The following is a 25,367-nucleotide window of genomic DNA, read 5'->3' as shown; positions in this document are numbered from 1 at the left end:
TTTATAGTAGACAAAACATACACAGATATATAGTCTAAGAGTATTTCTAAATCAATGAGAGAAGAACATTAACAAAAAATATTAAGCATAAATTGGGGACTGAGATAATGGCCAGAGGAAGGAAAATTATCTGTAAAATCTAAGTTAAAAAATATGTCCAATGCAAAGGCCTAAGAATGATACAATGGACTTTGGGGACTGGGGGAAAGGGTGGGAGTGGGGTGAGGGATAAAAGACTACACACTGGATACAGTGTACACTGCTTGGGTGATAGGTGCACCAAAATCTCAGAAATCACCACTAAAGAACTCATTCATGCACAAAAATAAATAAGTAGATAAATACAAAAGAAATGCTAAAAATATTTTTAATGGAAAATAAAAATAAAAAGTATGTCCAAATTGGGAGCCCATGCTTACCCAAATTTGCAACAATTTGAACATCAAAAAGAACAGTGATTTAATCAATTGAATCACACTAAATTTTAAAAATCCATGTTTCTATAGGGATACTAAAAAAAGAGAAAGCCAAAGAGAGAACTCATAAGCCATCATTTGAGATGGCTTGATAATTGACTTCTTACTTTGACAACTGGTAACTAAAGAAAGAATTAAGCATTTATCTAACCTTTATGTAAGGAATGTATCTTAGAGTAACCAAATAGCTCCAAATGAAAGAGAAAGTTCTATTTTCAGAAGAATGCTTGCCAAGAATGTAGAAGGACAGAATTAAAAAATCAACATTCTGTCACTCAATAAAAGGCTTAGACTATTACCCTAACCCAGGGATGAATCTTAGCAAGCAATTAATATTTATCTTCTCTAATATGATGAAGATGCAGTGTGAAGTATACCACCATCTATGATAGATTTAAAAATTAACTTGAATTCATCGTATTTAGTTTTAACTTCAGATGTAAACTTCAGCAGTTGAGAAACAAGTTGAATGCCATAGTAAATGGCAAGCAGACAAAGTCAGGAATTAGGAAAACTGTCCTGGTTGGCTCTTCAACAAGTCAGAGTCATTAAAAAGAAGAAAGACAGGACTGGGTGCAGTGGCTCATGCCTGTAAACCCAGTACTTTGGGAGACTCAGGTGGGTGGATTGCTTGAGCCCAGGAGTTTGAGACCAGCCTGGGCAACATGGCAAAAACCCTATCTCTATTTAAAAATACAAAAAAATAGCCAGGCATGGTGGTGCCCACCTATAGTCCCAGCTACTTGGGAAGCTGAAGCAGGAGGATCGATTGAGTCCAGGAGATCGAGGTTGCAGTGAGCTGTGATTGTACCACAACACTCCAGCCTGCGTGATAGAGCAAGACTCTGTCGCAAAACAAAAAAAGGAGGAAGAAGAAGAGAAACTGGGCTCGATTAAGAGACTCAAAGGACATTTCACCCAGAAGCAATGCATGCTCCTGGATTGGGCTGTGGGTTGAACAAATTAGCTATAAGGGACACTTTGGGAACAAATTGTGGAAATTTGAATATGGGCTAGATATTAGATAAGATGAAAATATATTGACATGGAAAGCTGGAGAACCTTAAGTTAAATTAGCAGGGGTTTTGGGCTTTTGGAGGGTAACTTTTTACAATGCTCACATCCTTTTAAATAATTAAAAATAATTACAATACTAAGTAGTAGTAGTAGTAGTAGTTTGAAAGTGCAAAGAAGATGGATGAAGATGTCCCGACAGGCAGGGAGTGAAGCTCAGCACCTTCATTTTGGGCAAGGGCTCCACGGCGGGGATGGTCCTGCAGGATCCTGGCCTTTTATCTCATCTGTCAGACTACACCCAATAGAGGAAATGAGATTCCTGAGCAAGCCTTCCCTAAATAGAAAAGTTTTATGGGCATTTCTACCTCTAGCTTCCATGAGAAATAGTTCATCTGCTGTTGTCTTAGGACTTGTTATGTTATTTGAAAAGATGGTCATTGTTCAGGTCAGAAGAAAAAAGAGTTCTCAGGTTCCTATCATCCCCATCTTTTATTGCCTTTGTTGTTGTCTGAGTATATAAAGATGGAAGGAGGAATAAGTACTTGTGAAGAAGCTATGGTTGTTCATGTTGCTCTAGATTCCATGTAGCTTTGTGGCAAAACTGGGTTATGAGAAGGAAATTATGCACCTTAATTAGGGTTTTTGAAATTCAAATTGAACAAACTTGAGAACATTTAGAGTGGACTCAGAGCTAGAAAGTGGCTGACCCTGAGGACCGTCCAAAGCGAAACCCCATCTGCTTTTGCAATTGGCATAGCAAGAGACACATTGGATCCTTGATCAGAGTTGCCCTGCCTGAGTAGACACCTAGTCAAATTAACTAATGCATTAAAGATACAAATTCTTCGCTTTCCTTTTCTTGGTGCTCTGTGGAACTCAGCATTAATAGGATACCAACTACAAACAAACAACAAACAAGCAAAAAATTAAATGGGCTGATAGCACTTTTCTTTGGAAGTTCAAGGAAAAGTTATTAAACCATAATTCCATGTCAATAATATTAGGACTTTGAGAATAGCTTGCATCCTTGATTTTCTTTTCCTTTTCACCATTTTCATCTCTACTGGGAACTTCAACTCAAAAAGATGATATACTCAATGCAAGAAAATTGATGTCACTTAAAAGCAGCGCTAATAATAGAAAATAAATTATTTATAGCTAGAGGTCGTCTTCTGTATCTAAGACTAGATTATCTACACCAGACTACACTACTGATAAACTGCAGTAGATTACTGTGTTTTCTTGCCCTTCTAAAATTCTTGACTATTGTGAAACAGATCGTTATGGTTGTGAAGTATTTCAAGCACTTGTGCTCCCTCTAGAGGAGCAATATAAAAAACCTCAGGGCTGTCAGTGCCAAGATTTTGAGGTTAAATTTTGGTGTCATTTAAAGAAGAAAGAGATCATGTGGAAATAATTATCAAAATCTAATTTTAATTAACTATAATTTATAAATTATAAAAGTAGTAATTCTCTATAAGCATACATTTTAATATTAGTTTCTAAATTGAAATATGTCTTTCCACTTTTGTCTGCTACACAATACACATAAAATCCTGCTTCCTGTTTTATTTTCTCACATTGCATTTTCTTTTTAATTTTTTAACTGTTTTTCGAGACAGGGTCTCATTCTGTCACCCAGGCTGGAGTACAGTGGTTCAATCTTGGCTCACTGCAACCTTTGCCTCCTGGGCTCAACCGATCCTCCCACCTCAGCCTCCTGAGTAGCTGAGACCACAGGTGCTTGCCACCATGCCTAGTTAATTTTTTGTATTTTTGGTAGTGACGGGGTTTTGCTAATGTTACCCAGGCTGGTCTTGACTCCTGGCCTCAAACAATCTGCCCACCTCGGCCTCCCTAAGTGCTGGGATTATAGGCATAAGCCACCGCGCCTGGACTACTTCTTGTTTGTTTGTTTGTTTTTGAGACAGAGTCTCACTCTGTCGCCCAGGCTGGAGTGCAGTGACACGATCTCGGCTCACTGCAACCTCTGCCTCCTGGGTTCAAGCGATTCTCCCACCTCAGCCTCCCAAGTAGCTGGGATTACAGGCACCCGGACATAAAAAATTAGCCATGCACTGCTAATTTTTTTGCATTTTAGTAGAGATGGGGTCTCACCATTTTGCTCAGCCTGGTCTTGAACTCCTGAGCTCAAGCAATCTGCCCACCTCAGCCTTCCAAAGTGCTAGGATTACAGGTGTGAACCACCGCACCCGGCCTTACTTCTTGTATTTTCTGAGTAACATTCTATTTATCATATCTACTGAGTAATTTGTAGTAATTTCTCCTACTGCTGGACAGCTAGATTGTTTTTAATTATTCAGGAACAACTACACTTAACATTTGTATGCATGTAGCACTTTTATGTTTGGGGTCTGTTCCTAGGAGTAAATCTCAGCCTACTAAATCAGAGGATATGATCTTTTGGGGAAATGACAGCACATATTTCCACATTACTTCCTAACAGAGTTGTGCTAATTTATAAATCGCCAGAAATGTATGAAAATACCGATTTCAACACACCCTCCCAGCACTGGGTACTGCTTTTTAAAAAATGTTTTGATAATTTAGTGGGCCAAAAAATGCCATTTCATGGTTTTAATTTGAACTTTGTGGGTGAGGTCAAACATTTTTCCGAGTTTATGAGTTTTATTTCCTCCTTTGAGAATTCTCTGTTCATGTTTTTAATGCATTTATCTTTGGGGACAATGCTTTCTTAGTTATGTGAGCTCTTACTATCACTACAAGTATATTACCACTGCCACCACTACTAATTAGCTATCATTTGTCAGTCAACCATAATAAGTAGAATATATGCCAAGAGCTTTATGTATATTTATGCCTTGCCACAACCTGCAAGAAGGAAGGAAATTGAGGTTTAGAGAAGCTAAAGGACTTATCCAAGGCCACATGGCCTGGACAAAATACTTTCTACTATCACCTCTGCTCCATATAAAGATACAATACAGCCATGTCCTGCATAAAGCCATTTCTGTCAACAATGGACTGCATATATGGTGGTGGCCATACAGTAAGCCAAAGTTAATTTATTATCAAAGAAAAAAACCCTATTTTTAAATAAGGTCCATTCATGGTAAGTGTCGCACACAGGTACACCATTTTTTCCTTTAATACTATATTTTTACTGTGCCTTTTCTATGTTTAGATATGTTAAATACACAAATGCTTACCACTGTGTTACAATTGCCTACAATTTTCAATATAGTAACATGCTGTACTGGTTGGCAGTCTGGGAGCAATAAGCCATACCATGTAGCCTAGGTGTGCAGTAGGCTGTACCATCTAGGTTTGTGTAAATACAGGGTATGATGTTCTCACTACAAACTGCTTAATTACACATTTCTCAGAATGTATATCGTCATTAAGCAATATGTGAATGTATATTTTATTAATATAAAATATATTAACTCTGCAATATTTTTCCCAGGCCTGTCTGCCCTTTTATTTTACCTACTTTTTTTGACATATAGAAGTAGCAAATACTAATGTAACTATAACCTTTCCAAAGCCAAACACACTTGGTTTTAATTATATTTCATAATGGCTATTTGCAGTAATAAAAAGATCAGACATGATTGGCTTTCTTTAAAAAAAAATTAGAGTTTAGATGAATGTGCTCCAAATTGTTAAACAGTTATTCCTAAATCATACTGACTAACTTTTGTCTTCCTCATCGATTTGTGAGGCATTCTTTGTTATTCATATACTAAGACCATATTTGGACTTAACTTTTTCATTGATCTAGGCTATTCTTTGTACAATTACCACATTGTTTTAATTATATCATTGTAAGATGATTAAAACAGAATGAGACTCACCTTCTAACAACTTTCTTTTTTCTGAATTTTCTTCCTTTTTTATTCTCTGAGTGAACTTTGAGATCATTTTGTCAAAGTAGGCAAAACCCCCCAAAACCTATGTTTTTCTTTTAAAGAAAGAACTCAAAGCAGCAGAGATTTTCATTGTGTCCATTAGACCTACAAATTAATTTTGAACATCATTTTTATATCCAGTCTTCCTAATCAGGAATAATCATCTGGTTACTTTTTCAAGTTTTATTTTATATTTCTTCATATAATTGTGTTTTTACTTCATGTTGTCACTACATGTCTTGTTAAGATTATTTCCAGGCATTACATATGTTTTAGTTGCTATTGCATATAGGACCTTCTGTTTGTTGGTTTGTATATGTTACTGCTAGTATATAAACATATTATTGACTCTATATTGACATATTTATAAGCTTTTATATATTTTAATAGTTTATCAGATAATTCCTTTATGTTTTATAGTTACACAAGATCAGTTTTAAATGATATATTTCTTCTTGTGTGTATAGTAAAGAGACACCACAGCAGACCTGAGACTGCTATTTTTAGAAAGGCCTGCTTGCAAGGTTGCCCATGGTTGGCATCTGGTAACCTGGATTTTGGGAGGGTTCCCACCATTTCTTACATGATAAGGGTGGTTTGCTGTGTTGGGATTGCTTTGTGCACATAACAGAGTGTATGCTGAACAGCTGCTATTTGTCTAGGAATTTGAAATTGTGGTATGTGCCAGGCATAGGCTGCCTATACCACCAACTCCCCAAAAAACCTCGGGCACTGAGTCTCTAGTGAGCATCCCTGATAGGTAACACTTCACCCATATTGTCACCTTGTTGCTGAAGAAGGAAGCACATCCCTGTGCCTCTGATGGGAGAAGCCTCTAGGAAGTCTGCATCTGGCTTCCTCCTGACTTCATTCCATGTGATTCTTCCCTTTGGTTTTTTTGCTTTGTATCCTTTCCCTGTAATCAACCGTAGCCATGAGTGCAACTGTATGCTGAGTCCTGCAAGTCCGTCTAGAGAAGCCTTGAAACCAGGGGTGGTCTTGGGGATCCTTGACGCAATTTGTAATGCTTATCTGTTCTGTGTGGTATTTTTGGCCAAGTCTAGGTATCAGTATAGATGGAGCTGCTGTGGGTGACCAGATGGGGAAAGGTTGGACCCCTCCTGATGTGATGCCCTGCCATCCCATTTCATGTGCCCTACTCTTGCGAGGCTCTGGGAAGCTGACCTTGAAAATTGCTTGTCCCAGCCAGGCACAGTGGTTCGTGCCTGTAATCCCACAACTTTGGGAGCACTAGGCTGGTGAACTGCTTGAGCCCAGGAGTCTGAGACCAGCCTGGGCAACATGGTGAAACCCTGTCTTTATAAGAAATACAAAAACTTAGCTGGGCATGGTGGCATGTGCCTGTAGTCCCAGCTACTCAGGAGACTGAGGTAGGAGGATCATGAGAGGCCAGAAATTTGAGGCTGTAGTGAGCTATGATCGTGCCACTGCACTCCAGCCTGGGTGACAGAGAGAGACCCTGTTTCCAAAGAAGCAAACAAAAACAAGAACAAGAAAAGTACTTATTGCTATGATTTACCTCTAAATTATAGGATTGACTGTATCTTGTACAGTTTTATATGAACTGATCTTGCTTCAACTTTTTACTAAATACTTTTAGTCATTTCATTTAAGAGATTCCCTGCCCATTTCCATAATTATTTGACAGTCTGCAAACTTAAAGAAGTTATGTTTTGGGTAATGTAGTCAGTAAACTATTCCGACTAATCCACCAGTTGGAAAAATGCTGCAAAAATTTGAAAAGTCTGAAAAGCATGAGAAAGGTGATAAGATAGGATTTATCATGACAAAATCCAAATGGCAACGAGAATCTAGAGGGAAAAGCAGGATGCAGAAGTTGCAGCTGGGTGGTGGTTCATGCCTGTAATCCCAGCACTTTGGGAGGCTGAGGCAGGCAGATCACTTGGGCTCAGGAGTTCGAGACCAGCTTGAGCAACTGGTGAAACCCCATATCTACAAAAAATTACCTGGGTGTGGTGGCACAGCCTGTGGTCCCAGCTACTCAGCAGGCTGATGGAGGAGGATAGCTTGAGCCCAGGAGGCGGAGGTCACTGTAGGCCAAGATCGTGCCACTGCATTCCAGTCTGGCAGACAGAGCCAGACCCTGTCTCAGAACACAGAAGTTGCTTTTGCCTCTGAGGACATATGTCAATGAAGGAAAGCTGGATTTTATTGTTTTTATTCTTTCAGGGTCCACAAGTTCAGAAATTAAAGTTTATGTTCCGGCAAAGGTGGGGAGTCTAATAGGAAACCTTCCTTCACCCTTCCTTAGGTCAGGAATGAACTAGAAGTAAACCTAAACCCACTTTTACCCTCTAACCCTCCAACACTCCCCCAGGAGATCTTAAGGGAAAAAAAAATTCTTTTGTGTTGAACAGTGCAGAGGAGGGAAAGTAAAGAAAAACGCAATCTCTGTGAAGTGACAAGCACGTGCTGGAAGTCTGTGTGAGTTTGTAACTCCAATTCACCTCAACTGGATGGTCCAAAAAACCCTATGCCCCGAACTGGGTTAAAGAAGTCCTGGACCGACCCTAGGTGCCTGGTGAGTGCAAATCCCCTCTGGAGGAAGGCACCATCATTTTAAGCATCAGAGAATCTCCAGAATACGTGTTCTCATAATACCCAAGCTCACCAGAAAATAAGGTAACATCAGTCAGAATCAGCAGGAATAGACCTACAGTGACTTCAGGTATCCTTCATTATCTACATTTTCATTTTGAACATGCAGACCATTCTAAGACATGTAACCTTGAGAGGATGGCAGCTGGATAAAATCAAGCTACCGTATCTCAAAAGGTCCAGCTGGAAGGGGAAAATGACCTTGGGCCTCATGGAGGAGCTTCCCTGGATTATACTTAGGACAAATAACACACTGGGAATAAATCTTTTTGTGCCACTGTGGAGGATGGTTTCCAGTAACATTGTTTACACTAGGATATACTTTTATCTGGATTCCAATGTGTCAAGTTATTAACACATTCCTTAAGGGGTACCTGACATCCCATTGGAATAATGGTTTATTATTAAGTCCATACAATATTTTAGTTTCAGGAGACAGGTGTCTCCCTGTCTGTTTCCAAGTGGATTTCTCTTTTGTTGGGGCTACATTCTAGGTTTCCTTCGATATGTTTTTAAGTGTTTCAGGCTTTATGATCATTTTTTGGATTGGGGCTGGTGGCTTCAATGCTGCTTTTTTATCTGTAGCAATAGCAAATTAATTAACTCCACTTTTAGTGGTGTCCAATGTAGAGTGACCTGGGATTTTCACAATTGTCAAAAGTTTTGGTTGAGAATAGTTTCTAACAGCTCTGATATTTGGTTGTCCATTTTTTATGTGTTGTTGCCCTGAGGAGGTTAAATATCCTCTCTCCTTTCACATTCCAAAGTCATGAGCAACTCCAACTGCTTAGCAGCTGTCAGCGTATGTTCACAGTCTTGTCTTTTGCTAATTGACAAGCTTGAGTCAGGGCAATCAATTTGGCCCCTTAAGCTGATTTGGCTTGAGGAAGAGGACCACTTCAATTACCTCTAGTAAAGAAACCACAGCATATCCTGCTCTAAAATTTCCATCCTCCCATCTTAAATAAGACCCATCTGTATACCATTCTATCTCAGCATTATCCAGTGGCATCTCTTGTAGGGCTGTCCTGGGAGCGAGAAGTTGGTCAGTCATCAGAACATAGTCATGAGGGTTTTCATCAGAAGAACCAGGCAAGAGAGTGTAAGTTAATTATTTGGAGCATATTATCTCAGTCAAACTGTATAAAATAATCTAAAATTGATTCATTTGGGTTCTGGTGGCATTGCTGGATTTTATTCCAATCCACAACCCTTTGGAATATTGAAGAAATGATATTTAACAGAGCAGTTGCTCATTCCCACACATCTTTGTGCCTGTGCTCTCGATTTCTGGGGGCTGGTTATTGTAGCTCTATTGGGCCTTCAGGGGTTAAGTCTGCTACAGGGTCTGACCACTGTACTTTCTCCAGTCATTCCTTAGCTTTAGCTTCCGAGACCAACATGTGTACCAGCTGTTAGAGGTCTGAATGGCCTGGGTCATAGGTTCTGATAATGAATTCAAATTCTTGGGCAAACCCAATTGGATCTTATGCAGACCCAGAAATTCTTTATGCCCTGCAACTCAGCCTTTGACCAGGGTTGGTAGACAATGACTGGGGTTCCCCTACGTGTTGCCGGTTGTTCCCAAAACAGGGTGATCATGAGAGATGGCCCTGCGGGGTCCCCCTTTTCCACATCTTCCAAATGAGAGGCTGCTGCTGGCACTGTCAGGGAATTGTCAGGAGGTAGGATCTTGGAAGTTAGACTCCCTACTGCCTTCTGTTGAGTGAGTGGCATATAAGGAGGGGAAGATGTTAGATTGAAACATGCAGGAGAAGGAGGGAACAGATCTGGTCCGGGAAGTTCAGAGAGGTCAGGGGTAAAGTGGGGGTGTAATTAGAGATGGGGAGGTGCCACGGGGAAGTAAGGGATTCTGAGGATTTCTTTAAGAGAGACAGAACTTTAGAGAGTCCTTGGTTAGGACTCTAAGTTGTTTGTTGGCTTCTTGTAAGGACATGAGGCGATCTTCCCCCTGTTTGCTCCTCTCTAGGTACCACTGAAAGTAGCTCTCCCATTCTGGTTGTTTAGTTTTTGTGCCTGCGTTTTGCATCCTAGTTCACAGGTACACTAAGTTGGGCATCTCAGAAGATCCCCATCAAGGCCACTGTAAGTTAGAATCTGCCTTGGTTATAGTGGTACACTTGATTAAATATTTGCATGACAATTCACTCTAAGTGTTTTTGCACATACCTGGCTGGAGTTTCTAAGGGCGGAACTTTGTGTTCCACAGCTGTGGGGCTTTTAGCCAACTTAAAGGGCTCCTTCCACATAATTTAGAGTTTTCTTTCAGATTTGACCAAGTCGGAGGGTTTGTTGGATCCAAAGTGTGCTGCTTGGGGACCTAGCTTTTCAGGGCCATTACTCCCTGAACTGGTATGGTGGCTACCTGGCACTGTGTGTCAGGGGCTCAAGGTGTGGGAGATGAGCTCCTTGTTTGCACCTGCTAGCTGAGATTAGACCCTAAGTATGTTCTTCTGATGGGAAATCCTACTCAGAGCCATTGCACATCTGAGAGGGGCGTGCTCTTATTTCTTTGGGGAGGAAAATTCCATACTCATAAGCTAGAGGGTTTAGAGTTGGCCAAATCCAATAAGAGAAGGACTGAAACATACAAAAATACCTAACAAGACAGAAACAAACAAGACATCTAAGCAAAACGAACAGCAATCACACAAATTATACAATTTCTGAGTGCTCTAAATGTAAGGAGAAATCAAGACCAGCTGGTTGTTAACAGTAACTTTAGTTATTAACGAGAATTTGCAAGACAGAATCTCAACTCAGCTCCTTACCTAGTGATGAGGCTCAAGCTGAAGACTGTTCTCCACTGATAAGAAGCAGACAAGCTTGCCTGCCTTGACGGAAGCAAGTAAAAACTCCCACCAAAAAAAAAAAGTTTTTTTTTTTTAAACATCAAATTAAACCTCAGAGCCCCAACTTCCTGCAGGGAGGAGGTCCCAGACCTCGACAAATTGTCCTATTGGTTTGGGCTATAAAGAGCCCAAACTGGTACCAATAGGAGAGCTGCTGCAGGCTGGGGCCACCTTCACTCAGGATCCCTCCGTGGTCAATCAAGGAAAATGACCCAGGCAAATCTCAATCATTTTTTGAGGTTTATTTGCCAAAGTTAAGGATACACACCTGGGAGATAGGTCTATTCCTTTCCCCAAAGATGATTTTGAGGGTTTCAATATCTAAAGGGGAAAGCGAAGGATATTGAGAAATACATAATTTTCATGTGAGAAGAGGGTAGGGGAAAACAGTCATTCATGCCTTTGTCTGACTCAGTGAATCTGCATTTTTACATAATATAGATAATGTAGACGATAGAGCAGAGGAAACAATCAGATATGCATTTGTCTCAGGCGGGCAGAGGGATGACTTTGAGTTCGCGCCTATGTCCCCACACCTGTGGAGAAAAGCTATCGGTTCACATTGCCATGATGCATCTTAACAGAAACACTTTAGGGTAAAAGTCTTGGGGCCTCCAAGGAATTTCCCTGTGGGCAAAATGTGATGGAGGTATGTAGCTTTTTGTATTTTAGCCATCTTATTTAGGAACCAAAATGAGATGCAGGTTGGCATGACCCAGTTTCTAACTTGACGTTTCCATTTGGCTTAGTGAGTTTGGGGTCCCAAGATTTTTTTTTACTTTCACACAATCATAATCAGTAAATCACTGTACTTTATCTTTTTCATCTAATTGGGAACTCTGGGTGTTTTTTAATTTGGGGGGAATGAACAGTATTTTCTAAATTCATTATGAATTGTGTGTCATGACAGTTATTGTTTCCATATTCTATTTTGTAGTGATAAGAAACTGATGTTGGCAAGCTACCAACTTTGTTTGCCCAGGTGTTTATACAGTGCATTGCTAGACTAATCTTAAACATCAATTATCGCCAATTTGGGGCTTTATTGTTTTGAAATCTATAACTCATACTTTAGTACTTTGTAACATTCGCACTACACTGCATGATTTTTAACTTCTAGTTTGTCTTGTGTTTCCAATTAGACTCCAAGTGCTTACTGGGTTTAAGATCATCATAGGACCCTATACTTCACCTAAAATGTACTTTCATTTGAGCTTTGACTTGACTGTATTTTTATTGTTTTCTCTGGTTGAAGCATTTTAGTTGGGGGAAAGAAAAGCTTGTATCTTCTCCCTGTATTTGTAACCAGAGCATGATAGGTTCTAAACACCTTCGTTGCAAATATTTTTAAATTGAACTGACTCCTGAGTTCGTGCAGTTTGTATAAAAATATCTGGAAGACTAGAATGTTCATCTCACTGATATCAGGTGAGATCTGCTAATTCATTCCACTGAATTTGGCTATTGTGAAACGGTAGGGAGAGGAAGCCTAATTATAGTACCACCCATCCTACGCGCTCAGCTTTCCTCCACCTAGAGTCTGGGAACACCCAGACCAGCAATCCTAGCCTCACTGAAGAAAATAATTAAAGAGTAGGCCACTCAACACTGTTCTAATAAGACAAAGTTGTTTTTACAACGTTAAGATTGCCTAATTAACAAACTTTTTATGTTGTTAATTTCATCATGTATGAGTTGCTATTTCCTGGATAAAAATTGAAACATACATGTTAACTTACATAATGTCTATAACAGTGGGAAATAATATAGAGCAAAAATATTTTCTCCTACGTGTACTATTTTCACCTTTGGTTGGCCTAAGAGAAAAATCCTTACATGGTGATATGAGAACATTCTTCATCAGATACAGAGGAATCTTTAACCAAGCCGTACAGCAGCCTCTTATTGAATAGACGTACATTTTAGGACTATCATGAGAGAGAACACCTTTTATTCAATATATTTATAGTATATTTATAGCTCTTCTACAGTATATGTGTGAATTACTAGGAGAAATGAGAAAAAAATAGGTGACTGTCTAGTCCTCAAGGATTTTAATGCCTGGAAAGAAAGATTAAATGTATAATATTTTCCTGAAAATATACAAGAAAGTCAAATTATGAAATTTTGAAAATAGCTTTACATATTTCAATGGAAATTTTTATCCTATAGAGAGCTAGAAAATACTCAATCCCTAATGAAAGCTCACTTTAGATATAATCTTTGACAATATTTTCATAAACAAAGGCTCTTTAGTTTATCTTCTTTCACAAGGGAACAGCATCAGACTTAGTGCCCAATTACGTGTCTGCAGGAGGCCAAAGAAATATCATTGCCGAAGGTAGCATCTTTACCTCCAAGTGAGCAAGACAGGTCCCATCACTGCTATAAGAACTTTGAACTTGGGAAATAATCAGTAATGGCTTCCAATATTGAAAGATATTTAAAAGCTGTAACTTTGCTGAGAACATTATAGATAAAAACACTGTAGAAGTTCAGGTGTTGAGAGATTATCTGCAACTGAAAGGATCTGAGAATCAGAGGTCAGAGAAACATACAGTCTATCACATACTTTCTTATCTTTTTTTGGTATTTTTCTTTTTTTTTTGTTTTGTTTTGTGCAGAGCAGTGGTTCTCAAATATTAGCATGCATGAGAATCACCTGGAGGGCACGTTAAAGCCCAGATTGCTGGCCCCACCCAAGAGATTCTGATTCAACAGGTCTGACGTGGAGCTGGAGAATTTGCATTTGTAGTAAGTTTCAGGTGTTGCCACTGCTGCTTGTCCAGGACAATTTTGAGGGTTTCAATATCTAAAGGGGAAAGGGAAAGATATTGAGAAATACATAATTTTCATGTGTATTTTTTCTGCAAGAGAATGCTACAGTGGAATGACTGGAACAACAGCAAAGAACACTTTAGGTTCTTGATACACTGTCGGGTTGCTATCAAGAAAGGGTATACACATTTACGAACTCGCCAGGGGAACATGAATGTTCTTCTCTGAATAACCTCTGTTATTGAGAGTCATAGGTTTTTTGTTGTTGTTGTTGTTTGTTGTTGTTATACAATTTGATTTGATTTTTGTATTTCTTTGATTAGGCTGAATATTTGTCTACATTTATTAACCGTATATATTTTATCTTACGTAAACTTTCTCTTTGTGTTCTTTTCAGTTTTCAATCAGTGTCAAAATTCCTACTTGTTTTCAATACTTGACTTTCAATGCATCTCCTTCCTGTGAAGTTCTCCTGACAACTCTACACGTGGTCCCTAGTTTGGGCCTCCTCTTCTAATAGTAAATTTATTACTACTTCTAATAGTAAATTTATTACTACTTCTAATAGTAATAAATAGTATTGCGTACTCACAATACTTGGAGAATTTCTATGCTGTATCCTAACTGTTTACACTCCTCTCTCCTGCAGTGGACAATGAGCAACTCAAGAACTATGACTAAGTCTTATTTTTATTCTTTTCTTCAGCACCTAATCAGCTGCTTGGCACAAGGTCTCTGTCAATTATTTAACGAATTAATGAATAAATCTACAAAGATTATGGAAGAGTTGGTTTTATCTCAACATGGACTTCATCCAGATGGTATATCTACATTTTGTATAAAACAAAAAGGAGTACTAAGTCCTTAGGTAAGTCTATGAAAGCTTGTTTAAAGTAATGTAAGTGTTAATTGGACAGTGTATAAAAATTCACACTATGAAACTGCTAGACAATGAAATATTGCTGGCAACAGTTTGCTCAAAAGAAAACCAAGCTTTTTTCTTTCATTTAAAGAAAAGTAATTTCCTCTGCAAAATATTATAAAATTATATTTATTGATTCATCTGGGGCCTTTTCAAGTTAACTGGACAATTATCATGACACACCTCTCCAAAAAAGAATACAAGAAACATTCTTCCTCTGACAATAAAACACACATGTACTTACACATTGAAGATACAAACAGAAGTTAAATTTCAAAAACAACTGCATTTTTTTCATCATGTTATACTGTCAAATCATAATTCTTGTATTCCTAATTTGGCTTTTTCACAGTTTTGCTATACCAAAAAATTACATAAAAAATTACCCAGCTTTATATTATCTCTGAGATACGGGAAAAAACATAAGTGAAACAAATGAGGTTGCTGCTAAGTTGGAAATAAGTAAACATGAGTACTCTTGTCTTTGGAAGGGACTTCTGGCTGGAGGTCTTGAGTCTACGCAAATGTAGCAGCAGGCTTTGCATCTCGGAGTCCTGAGAGTGTCCGATCCAAAGGAACTCCAGAGATGCTGAAACCCCTCTAACCTCCCCGATCTGTTCTTTTACCAAAGGTGAAAGCTCTAACCTGCAAGTTGGGTTTAGAGTCTCCGCTTCAGTTGCAGCTGCGTTTCCTCCACTTTTCCCTTTCGGTCATTATGTTGCTGACCCTTGTAAACGTTTAAATGACTGTTAAAGTGCTCAGTTGTGCTCCTTTTCAGCTATATTCTGCTCCAGTTTTGAAGGTGTAATTTGAAGTAAAATCTTGTGAACCTAAGATCTTACTGTCTCCACAGACAGCAGAAAACGGCTGTAATAGGTAGCGTTAAGGTAGATGTTAAGGCCATTGTTAGTATCGTCAACTGAGGCTAAGTCCTGGGTGGGCTTTTTGCTGTGCCAGATGCCCCACTGTGCCACACAGTCAAACAGTAAACATGGCTCTACAGTAAGTCACACACTGGTTTTCAAAGAAGCATAAATCCTTCCACCAAAGAATCCACTGATAGGATAAATCTTTTATAAAACGGAGGTTTTAAAAACTGAAAGAACATTTTGCAACCCACCCCCAAATTTTGATTCCTACTGACACCCTTGACTCAATACAAAAGAAACTGGACTTCAAAAGATAAAAATGAATTTTTGCTTCTTTGGGTTGTGGGCTATAGTTATATCTTGCTCTGTGTCTAGTTATAGCTTCAGGTCTCCACATGAGGCAGCAAGTACTCCCCGATGGTGGCTGGGGAAGCCCCTCCAACCGCCTGACCTGGTCATATTTCCCACCTCGCTTCTTTATGAATATCATAATTCAGGCTATGCTTAGATCAATTGGCAAAGAAATGAACTAAACAGGGGCAATGATGATATAAAATCAATGAATCAGGTTTCACCAAAAAATGAATAGGGTAAGAAATTATGCTTTTTAAGAATGCCCATCACATAATCATAAATGGTGGTGTTTCCACTATATTTTATAAGACCCATATGTCTCAAGGCCTCTCTAAACAGAACAGGGCCACCAAGTACAAATGTAGGGACAATACCATTGCTTTTTAAGAATTTTAACATTGGTGACAATATATGAAATTTTAGTTGCTGTTAACAACAAAGTGAAAATGCACTGAAGGGGTTCATGACTATAGAATGGTAACACATTGTTAAGATATCAGATACTTTTGAAAATACATATACATGCTTTTGTTATGGAAGATAACTTCTAAGGATTTAAATTGTAAGTTTTTTTTAAAATCATGGTTCTTTGACTGAACATGTGACATATTCCTCAGGGCACCACAGAGTGAAAAACACCATCACAGACTGGATTCCATGTGAGTGGAACTGCTGCACCAGTTCCTGTACGTAAGAGGTCTTATGAAAATCTTGTGAAAAAACATCCGAAATACCGGAGTTCTGAAAATGATAAAAATCCAAGGGTCCACAATTGAAATCACAGATAGAAATCTCAAGGCTCGGAGGTCTTCTGCTTCTTCAGAGGTCCTGATCTTCTCCTTGATATCCTTAAATGCTCCATAGTAAGCGCGATACTGTTTTGAAGAAAAACATTCCATTATGATGTGGAAAGGTTAATGGCAGCAATCGATTCACTTACTTCACCTAAGTTTCTGTAAGAACATGGCAGCTTAGCTTGGAACACTCGTTTTTGGTACATTTACAAGTAGCTAAGGCCACTGCAGCTGATGGGTGCAAGCGGGGAGCTGGGAAGGTGGGGTGTGGCCAGACCTGGGAGGTAGGGCAGAAGCTGAGAACTTGTCAGAGACCCAGTCTGATTAAGTTCCTGAAGGCTATTCTACCTGCTGGGCTCAAGTTTCTAGGTCCCTGCCAGGCCAAGAAGATTTGCTGAATCTTTTACAAACAGGGTCACCATGCTTTCATAGAGTCTCCTTCTAGCTAGCGTCCTTGCACGTACTTTCTTCAATTCTCGTTTCTTCTCCCTGCTTCCTGTCGTCTCCTATTAGTTCTCTCAGAAATAAGTCACACCTGTGAAATGTCACATGTATGCAGACACCAATAGAATGGAAGCTTTTAATCAAAGTGAAGAAACAGGAAATATGACAATGAAAAGACCTGAGATGACTTGGAAAAAAATACTGTTCAACTCATGTAAATTGCTCTACTTTTTCTTAGCACAGATTGTTAACCTTTTCATGGGTGACATCCCTTTTTTTTTTTTTTTCCAATCTAGAAGGCAAAAGCATGCACTAAAGTATAAGACTGCCCTTCCTAGGTCCAACTAACTCCTATTGTCTGATCTTCCCTGGGGTCTCTGTAGCCTCCTTGGAGCCTTGCAAAATGCCTCAAACAACAGCTTTTCCTCCTATTCAGTCACCACTGATCTCTAGACCTAGCAAAACCATCGCTTTCCACTCTGCCTAAGGCTGGCCACTTCTTTTTGTTTTTGTTTTTTTCCATTGCATTATCTATGCCTACGATTCTAAATACATATTAGGATAAATGGACTCTAATGGAACAGGAAGCATGCAAACTCAACATTAGTAAGAAGGGATATGGATAAGAGACTGGACCTATTCGAGGCAATCAGAGAGCATCTCCTGGAGAAGATGCATTTTTCCCATAATCATTTCCTTACTGTTCTACTTTCTTCTCTATAGAGCATTTCAGTGGGCTCAGCCACTCCAATCTATTGCACTTAGGAAGACACCCTACATTGGACTCAGCTGTTTAATCTGGATGCCCTCGCCCATCTGAAGTCGGGCGGTGGCAGAGGGAATCTTAACAACTTCTCCATAACATAAATATTGTATTTCATTAAGCTTGATGCAAAGTTTGTAGGCATATGATTTTTAAAATTCACTTTAATGCTGAACACTTAACTCGATTGAATTTTCAAATTTCCAGTTTGATATAATAGGAAGAAAGTGTAAGTGTAGATAATATGGCATGAGCTTTAAAGGCAGCTTGCAGTGCATTCTCTAAGGCATGTAACATATTTTCAGGCCAGGCACGGTGGCTGATGTCTGTAATCCCAGCACTCTGGGAGGCTGAGGCGGGTGGATCATTTGAAGTCAGGAGTTTGAGACCAGCCTGGCCAACATGGTGAAACACCTACTAAAAATACAAAAATCAGCCAGGCGTGGTGGTGGGCGCCTGTAATCCCAGCTACTCGGGAGGCTGAGGCAGGAGAATTGCTTGAACCCGGGAGGCCGAGGTTGCAGTGAGCCGAGATCGTGCCATTGCACTCCAGCCTGGGCGACAAGAGCAAAACACTCTCTCAAAAAACAAAAAAACATGTTTTTGCCCAAATTATTTTTACCTTAGAAAACCACAATGTTCTGGAGGTTGGTGGGGGAGCAGGGATGGATGAGAGAGGATGTCCATGTATATATTAGGTGTTACAAGAGAGAGGTCTATAAACCAGGTAAAGATAAGTACAAGCTATTTAATCACTTGTCAGAATCCATGAAGTCAGAGAAGAGATAGAGGACACCCTGAGTGCTTGAGACAGCTCTTAGGTGTATGCTATTTTAGGAAGCAGAAAGAATGGGTGCGATGCTAGTTTCAAAGGAGGCTGTTGGAGGCCTGTAAGGGATAACAGGCAAGGGATGGGCCCAGGGAAAGGGTCTGAGGTAGATTTAAAGAGCAAAGGGCAAGGTCTGTTGTGTTACAGTACGTGGACTGGATAGAAGAGGGCATCAGAAGCCAGAGAGGGCTGCTGGGCAGGGATGTCCAGGAGCTGGCAGCAACATTATTTCAATGCCTCCCATGTCCATCAGAGGGCGTTCTTCTCACACCAATTCTTTCTGGATGTTGAGCACTTTTTAAAAATGCCTGTGTATTATTATTATTATTTTTTTAGACAGAGTCTCACTTTGTCACCCAGGCTGGAGTGCAGTGGCACGATCAAGGCTCAATGCAGCCTTGACCTTCTGGGCCCAAGCAATCCTCCCACCTCAGCCAAGTAGCTGGGACTACAGACACGTGTCACCACACCTGGCTAACTATTTTTATTTTTATTTTTTGAGGCAGGGTCTCACTGTGTTGCCCAGGCTGGGCTCAAACAATCCTCCTGATTTGGCCTCCCAAAGTGCTGGGATTACAAGTGTGAGCCACCACGCCCCAGTGAACAATACATTTCGAATACAAATCCAGTGACTTGAAAGTCAAAATAACCTAATGGATTTGACGTGGATAAATGCTGGCTAGAAAATAAAATAATTTGTTTTAATTATGCTAGTATCATTTAGTTGTCTAGATCCCAACTAATCAAGCATTCTCAAATAGTTGGAATTATATTTTGCCACACTCCACTTTGAGGAGAAAGGGGCAAATGGAAAACAAATTATGTAAAGTGTTTTCTTTTTAAGTCAACCATATAGCTTATTGTCACCCATGTCTCCCCCTTCAGATAAAGATACAATTGCTAGGTCCATTACTTAGAAGAGTGTAAAATCTCCAATACCTATTCAATGTGTCCAGTAGGTCAAAGCTACTGTCATTAAAAACATGATTTGCCTTTTTCCCCTTCATTCTCTCACAGGTGTACGGTGAATTTTATGAAGGCTAGATAACAAATGATGACGTCACTTTCACAAATAATAGAATATGTGGTTGTGTATCCTTGTGTTTTCTAGACTTTTTAAGGTAGTAGGTTGAAGGTACACGTGAGTTTTCAGAGATGTTTTCAGTACTTTTGTGCTCTTAACAGGATTTTTCCACTTTATTTGCTATAATCTCTGTAACTTTACTATCATTCAATCATTTTGAAATCCCCACATTTTACTTGTACATATGGAAAACACAAGAGGTACATTTTATCTTGTTTTGCAACCATATTTTTAGAATTTCTTAGTTTTATTTTCTATTATGAGAAACACTGATGATTTAATCCACATAAGCAAAAGCTGTCTGGGTCATTAATAATTTTAAGAGTATAAAGGGGCCCTTAGACCAAAAAAAGTTTCAGAGCCACTACCTTAGCATATAGCACTATCTCTTGAGAAGATAGCAGTTCTTGATTTTTTTTTTCTGTCCAGCAGGCAACAGTAATACATGGAAGTTATAAATAGTAATAATAATGATGCTAATTATTGAGGCAAGGTACTGGGCTAGGTGATGAATGTATATATTGTGTATATAATTTCAAATCTTATAGATTTGAACATGTTACAGAACTATCTTACAGAACAAGTATGGTTATAATCATTTTACAGATGAGGAAACTGAGGTCAGAAAGGGTAAATTAGCTGCTACCATAGCTAGTAAGTGATGAAGCCTGATTCAAACCCATGTCTGATGCTAAAGCCCTTATCCTTTCTAGAAAATGGTGGTTCTTGTGAAGAATGCTGTCAACATTAAATATATTTGGAACTTTGCAAGTTTTTTAGAAAATCTTTTTCAACTCCATTATTTCCTTCAATTCTCACATTACCCTATGAGTGATCCAAGTCCCCTTAGAGACATGTCCAAATGCAGTGTTCTTTCCACTGTATGGTGCTGCTTTCTGCATTGGTCTAACTAAAACATTCAAACTAAGGTCAAAATTTCCATGCATTTGGCTACTGTCTGCTTTATCACAGCATAGATAAGTGAGGCCCTAACTTTATAATAGGAGCTCCTAAAAGATTTTCTAAAGGGCCAGATAGTAACTATTTTAGGTTTTATGAGCCAAGAGACAAAATCATAAATATTTGATAGGTACTAATATAACATGGGAGAAAACACATTTCCACATTTTTTTTGATGGAAATCAAAATGTATTAATAATTGAGTACAATTTTTTTTTTTAGACGGAGTCTTGCTCTGTCACCCAGGCTGGAGTGCATTGGTGCGATCTCAGCTCACTGCAACCTCTGCCTCCCAGGTTCAAGCAATTCTCCTGCCTCAGCCTCCCGAGTAGCTGGGATTACAGGCGCCTGCCACCATGCCCAGCAAATTTTTGTATTTTTAGAGACAGGGTTTCACCATGTTGGCCAGGATGGTCTCAATCTCTTGATCTCATGATCTGCCTGCTTTGGCCTCCCAAAGTGCTGGGATTACAGGCATGAGCCACCATGTCCGGCTGAATACAATTTTTTTGTAATATACTTCTACTAAGGAGAAGAATAAAATGTTTTCTTGGAACAGTACTTTTCTTGAAATAGTACTTGGCTCAATTGAAGCTCAAAGCTCTTGGGCCTTATCAAATTGATTGCAGAGATTCATTTGTAAGAATTATTCTTAACTCCAGGGAGATATAGAACAGTGGCCAGGATAGATTTGGCCTGTGAGCTATGGTTTGCCAACTCCTGATTTAGAGTGTGATTCTACAAATGTGAACCCTGAATCTGAGCTTGCATATCACCTGGGAACTTGTTAAGAATGAAAGTTCTTTAAAAATGTCTGAATTAGAAACTCCGGGGAATGGGGTCCAGCCATCTTTTTTCTAGAAGCCCTGCTGGTGATTTTGAGCACGTTAAAGTTTGAAAACCACTGCTATATATCATCTGTGCCTATGTCTATATTTAGACGGATATAGATTCATGTGTTTATTTATTCTGGAGGCATACCGTTCCCATCCCTGCATGCTCATGCCCCAGACTTCTTTTCCCGCACACAATAAGGCTTCAGTTAAAGGAAAATTGCTTTGTATTTTCCTTTCATTCACCATTGAAAGTAATATCCAAAATTGCTACACTCTGAGAAGAAATTTAACAACTTTCCTATTCACAGAAGTCTCAGGATTTCGAGAACATGGGATTGGCAATGGAATTTCTTTTAGTGTTGTTTTTGTTGAACAGGTACCTTGGGGGTGGGAGAAAGGAGAGAAGCAACACTGAAAAAGTTTCCTCAAGTCTCACCTACTCCCAGGTGTCTTGGCGGGGACTCCAGGAACAAATGCCTTCAAAACGAGGAGGTAATTTCATCTCCATCGCTATCCTCATTACTAAATTGAAACCAGAGATAATGGCTTTCGTGTCACCTCACTTGCCAAGATACACTCAAAACCCGTCAAGCCAGGTTATGAAAACGACACCAGCAGCTAAAACATACAAAGAGCCTCGGCCTCCATCGCCATAATCCCTGGCGGATGCAGCACCAGAAACAGCAGCCGTGGCGCCTCAAAGTTTACGCACACGTTTTTCAAAATTGAAACTATGCATCTGCAAATCACTCTGGCTGGATGAAACTTCTTTTTCCCTATCTGTGCCAACACCGGGGAGATCCTCCCAGATGCCATTCGCCCATTTCTGATACCACTGAAGTCATGAGCACGTCTAACAAAATAAAACATCACCCAGGCGTCGGGAAGTAGAGGACTCCTATTGCCAAGGAGGAACTAAGTTCTGCTCCTCCTAAGGCGCAAAAATTACCCCGAGATCTCCCCAGAAGGAAGCAGAGAGGAAGGAGTTCTGCCACATGGAGAAGGTTTTGCTGGGCTAAGGAGACACAGCCAGGCTCAGTCTTTCCCTTCCTTTCTCTAACTTTCCCTCATTTCGCTCCGCAAACTGAGTTATATCTCGGGGCTGTGGAGGGAATCCAATTTTGGGAACTCAGCAACAAACCTTCCTTGCCCAGGGCGCAGCTCGCCTGGCGCCGCGCCCATCCCACTCCGCTCCACCCTTCCCGCCCCGCATCCGCGGCCGGACAGTCCCAGTGCCCTGCTGCCTCGGGGCCCGGGAACTCACAATTACGGGCAGAGAACACATAGTGAAGAGCACGGTCATCAGTGCCAGCAGCAGAAGGTGATCCAGCTCCTCCAGGGGCTGCGGGGACGCTTCCCTCCCGTCCGCACGCGGCTCGGCACGGTCCCTGGTGCAGGAGCGCCGCTGCTGCTGCAGCCGCCGGTGCATCGCGTAGAGGTTGCGCATGGCGCCGAGGTTGCACAGCACGGTGGCGAAGACCAGCAGCGCCATGAGGCTGGAGTAGAGCACAGAGTACCCCAGCACCGACAGCGAGCCCTCCTCGTGGACCATCTGGATAAAGCACCAGGTGCCCGGGCAGTACTGCACTAACTTCCCGAAGCCCATGAAAGGTAGCGCACAGAAAGCCAGGCAGAAGGCGCTCACCACCGGGGCCACCAGTGCGCCCCGGCGCAGGGTGATGTGCCGTCGGTAGAAGAAGGGGTGCCCTAGGGAGAGCCAGCACTCCAGTGCCATGGCCAGGAGTTGCAGTGTCGAGGAGAGCCCAAAGAAGGACATGAAGAAGGCGAATGCTTGGCACAGCGAGTTGTCCAATGCGGGCGCAAGCACCCGTAGACTCCGGTTCTGAGCGTAGGCAGCCAGCACCACGGGGCTTAGGAGGCACTTGCCCAGCAAGTCGGTGACCGTCAGGCCACACACCAGCACGTAGAAGACCGAGGGCGGCGGGCGCAGTGGACGCGGGGAGCACCACCCCAGCCCTGAGCGCGCCAGCAGCCCCAGGGCCAGCAGGTTGCCCAAGAGGCCGGTGCTGAAGAGCACCGCTCCCATCATCGCCGAATTGCCCTTTTCCACCGAGGTGGTGTTCTGGCAGCGGTAGAAGGGCGACCTCATGGCGTGCGGGAGCAGAGGGCTGGAGTGAAGGCTGCGGAAGGGCGAGGGTCCCGGCGCCCGGGTGCTAAGGAGCCCCCGGCAGCTCCGCGCGTGGGTCGGACAGAGAGGCTGCGCCACAGATAAAGCTCTGAGGGCGGCGGGGTGTTCCCCACAGCTGGAACCTCCTATCTGAACTCGCGGGTCACACCCCTCTTTGAGAGGCGGGACGCTCTGCAGGGTGAGCGCCTGGTGCTGGCATTGAGGAGCGCGGAGCAGGCTAGTGAAGAGCTCAGCCCGGATGCGCTGCGTTCTCAGTAGAGACAGACTGGTGCCGAGTCGGAAGGGCAGGAGGAAAATAGCCAGAATTCCAAGCACCCAACACCAGCCCTTCTAGCGAGGCAAGAGAAGAACTACTGAAATGGAGGGGAAATTAAGCAGCAGCCACCTGGGAGGAGGGCAGTGCGAGGGGTGCTGGTGGTGGAAATGGGGTGGCCAAGAACTCTGAAGATGAGCGAAGAGGGGAAGCTGAGAAAGGGCTTCCACCTAGTTGTCTTGAATTAGCGAGTTAAGGAAGGGTAAAGGTAACTCGTGTCTGGAAAGCCCCTAAGCCTTAGCTCCTCCTCTCTTCTAAATCAGTGCAATGTGGGGCATTCACGCTCATCTCCATTGCGTAGGCGAGGAAACTGAGGCCTTGGAAAGTTAAGTGATCTGCCCGTGGTGACAGAGCTAGAGAAGCAGCAGAGCTGGACCTCTCACCAGGTCTTCTATTTTGGAGTTCATCTGTCCTGTTCCCATGGCTCCTCCTCCCAAGAAGTTGTCCAGATTTCAGGGAAGTGGTTTGTGGGAAAGCCAAGAGCCAGTGTTGGTCCTGGGTACCATGAATCACAGTGACTGTAGAGAGTTGGTGGGAAGGGCATGGTTAGCAGCACTGTTACTGTCATCAGATAGGCCTGGATTCGAGTTTAGGTTCTGCTCCTCACTGTGTGTGTGACCCTATGGGACTTGCTTATCCTCTCAATCAGTAGCATCTATCTGACCTGCCTGACTCTTTTGAGGCATAGAAATAACACGTAAAGAGCAAGCACATAGAAAGTGCTCAATACATGCAATCACCATGATTCTCATTTGATAGAAGGGTGTTTTGGTAGCTAATGTTTAACTGCAGTTTTTAGCATGGATTTTGAAATCAGAAAATGGTGGATTTGGCATAGAGCTTTCTCATGCCTCTGATTTGTGACTACTAGAAAAAATTTATTCCTGTTTGGGCTTTGACTTGGCTGCATCATAAAGGCAAGGGAGTTAATTGTGATAAGCGTGATTTTATATCTGTAACTAGCACTCAGTGACCTGTGAGAGAAATTGGCTTTGAGTGTGGAATCTCAATGGGATGACTAAGGTTTTGTTATGTAAGCAAGTAGATTATGCCTTGGCTTGAAGGGGCTCAGTTTTAGGCCTCATGCCTGTTCTGATGGACAGACTCAGGGAAAGAGCAAGACCCTTGGGCTTTAGATGTGAAACCCTGAAGGGTAGAAAGAGAGGCTGCCTCCAGACTGAAAGTCTGGCCAGTAATTCAGGCCACAGGGTGGAGAAGAAGAATCTAAGCTTTGAAATTAGATAGTTCTGAACTCCACCACTCGCTATGTGACCCTGGGTTAGTTGTTCAACCTAATGGAATACGGGACTTATGCTGAACTTGTGGGGTTGTTGTGAGGTTGAGAAAACATGAAGTGCTTTGGCAAAGTGTAA

The 25,367-nt window shown here is 41.3% G+C and overlaps 1 protein-coding gene across 1 annotated transcript; it reads right to left on the bottom strand.

Moving 5' to 3' along the window:
* Positions 1-14,714: 14,714 nt before the first annotated feature.
* Positions 14,715-23,904, bottom strand: PTGDR (prostaglandin D2 receptor). Its single transcript, XM_001103541.5, has 2 exons — positions 22,797-23,904; positions 14,715-16,697 (listed from the first exon to the last, which is right to left on the bottom strand). Exons 1-2 carry the CDS (start codon positions 23,640-23,642, stop codon positions 16,464-16,466), a joined length of 1,080 nt encoding a protein of 359 aa, XP_001103541.1. The 5' UTR covers positions 23,643-23,904; the 3' UTR covers positions 14,715-16,463.
* Positions 23,905-25,367: the final 1,463 nt, after the last annotated feature.

Source organism: Macaca mulatta, chromosome 7 (genome assembly GCF_049350105.2).
Source record: "Macaca mulatta isolate MMU2019108-1 chromosome 7, T2T-MMU8v2.0, whole genome shotgun sequence".
Lineage (NCBI taxonomy): Eukaryota > Metazoa > Chordata > Mammalia > Primates > Cercopithecidae > Macaca > Macaca mulatta.
Note: the sequence above shows the minus strand (reverse complement) of the source record. Positions and strands in the feature narration are given on the sequence as shown.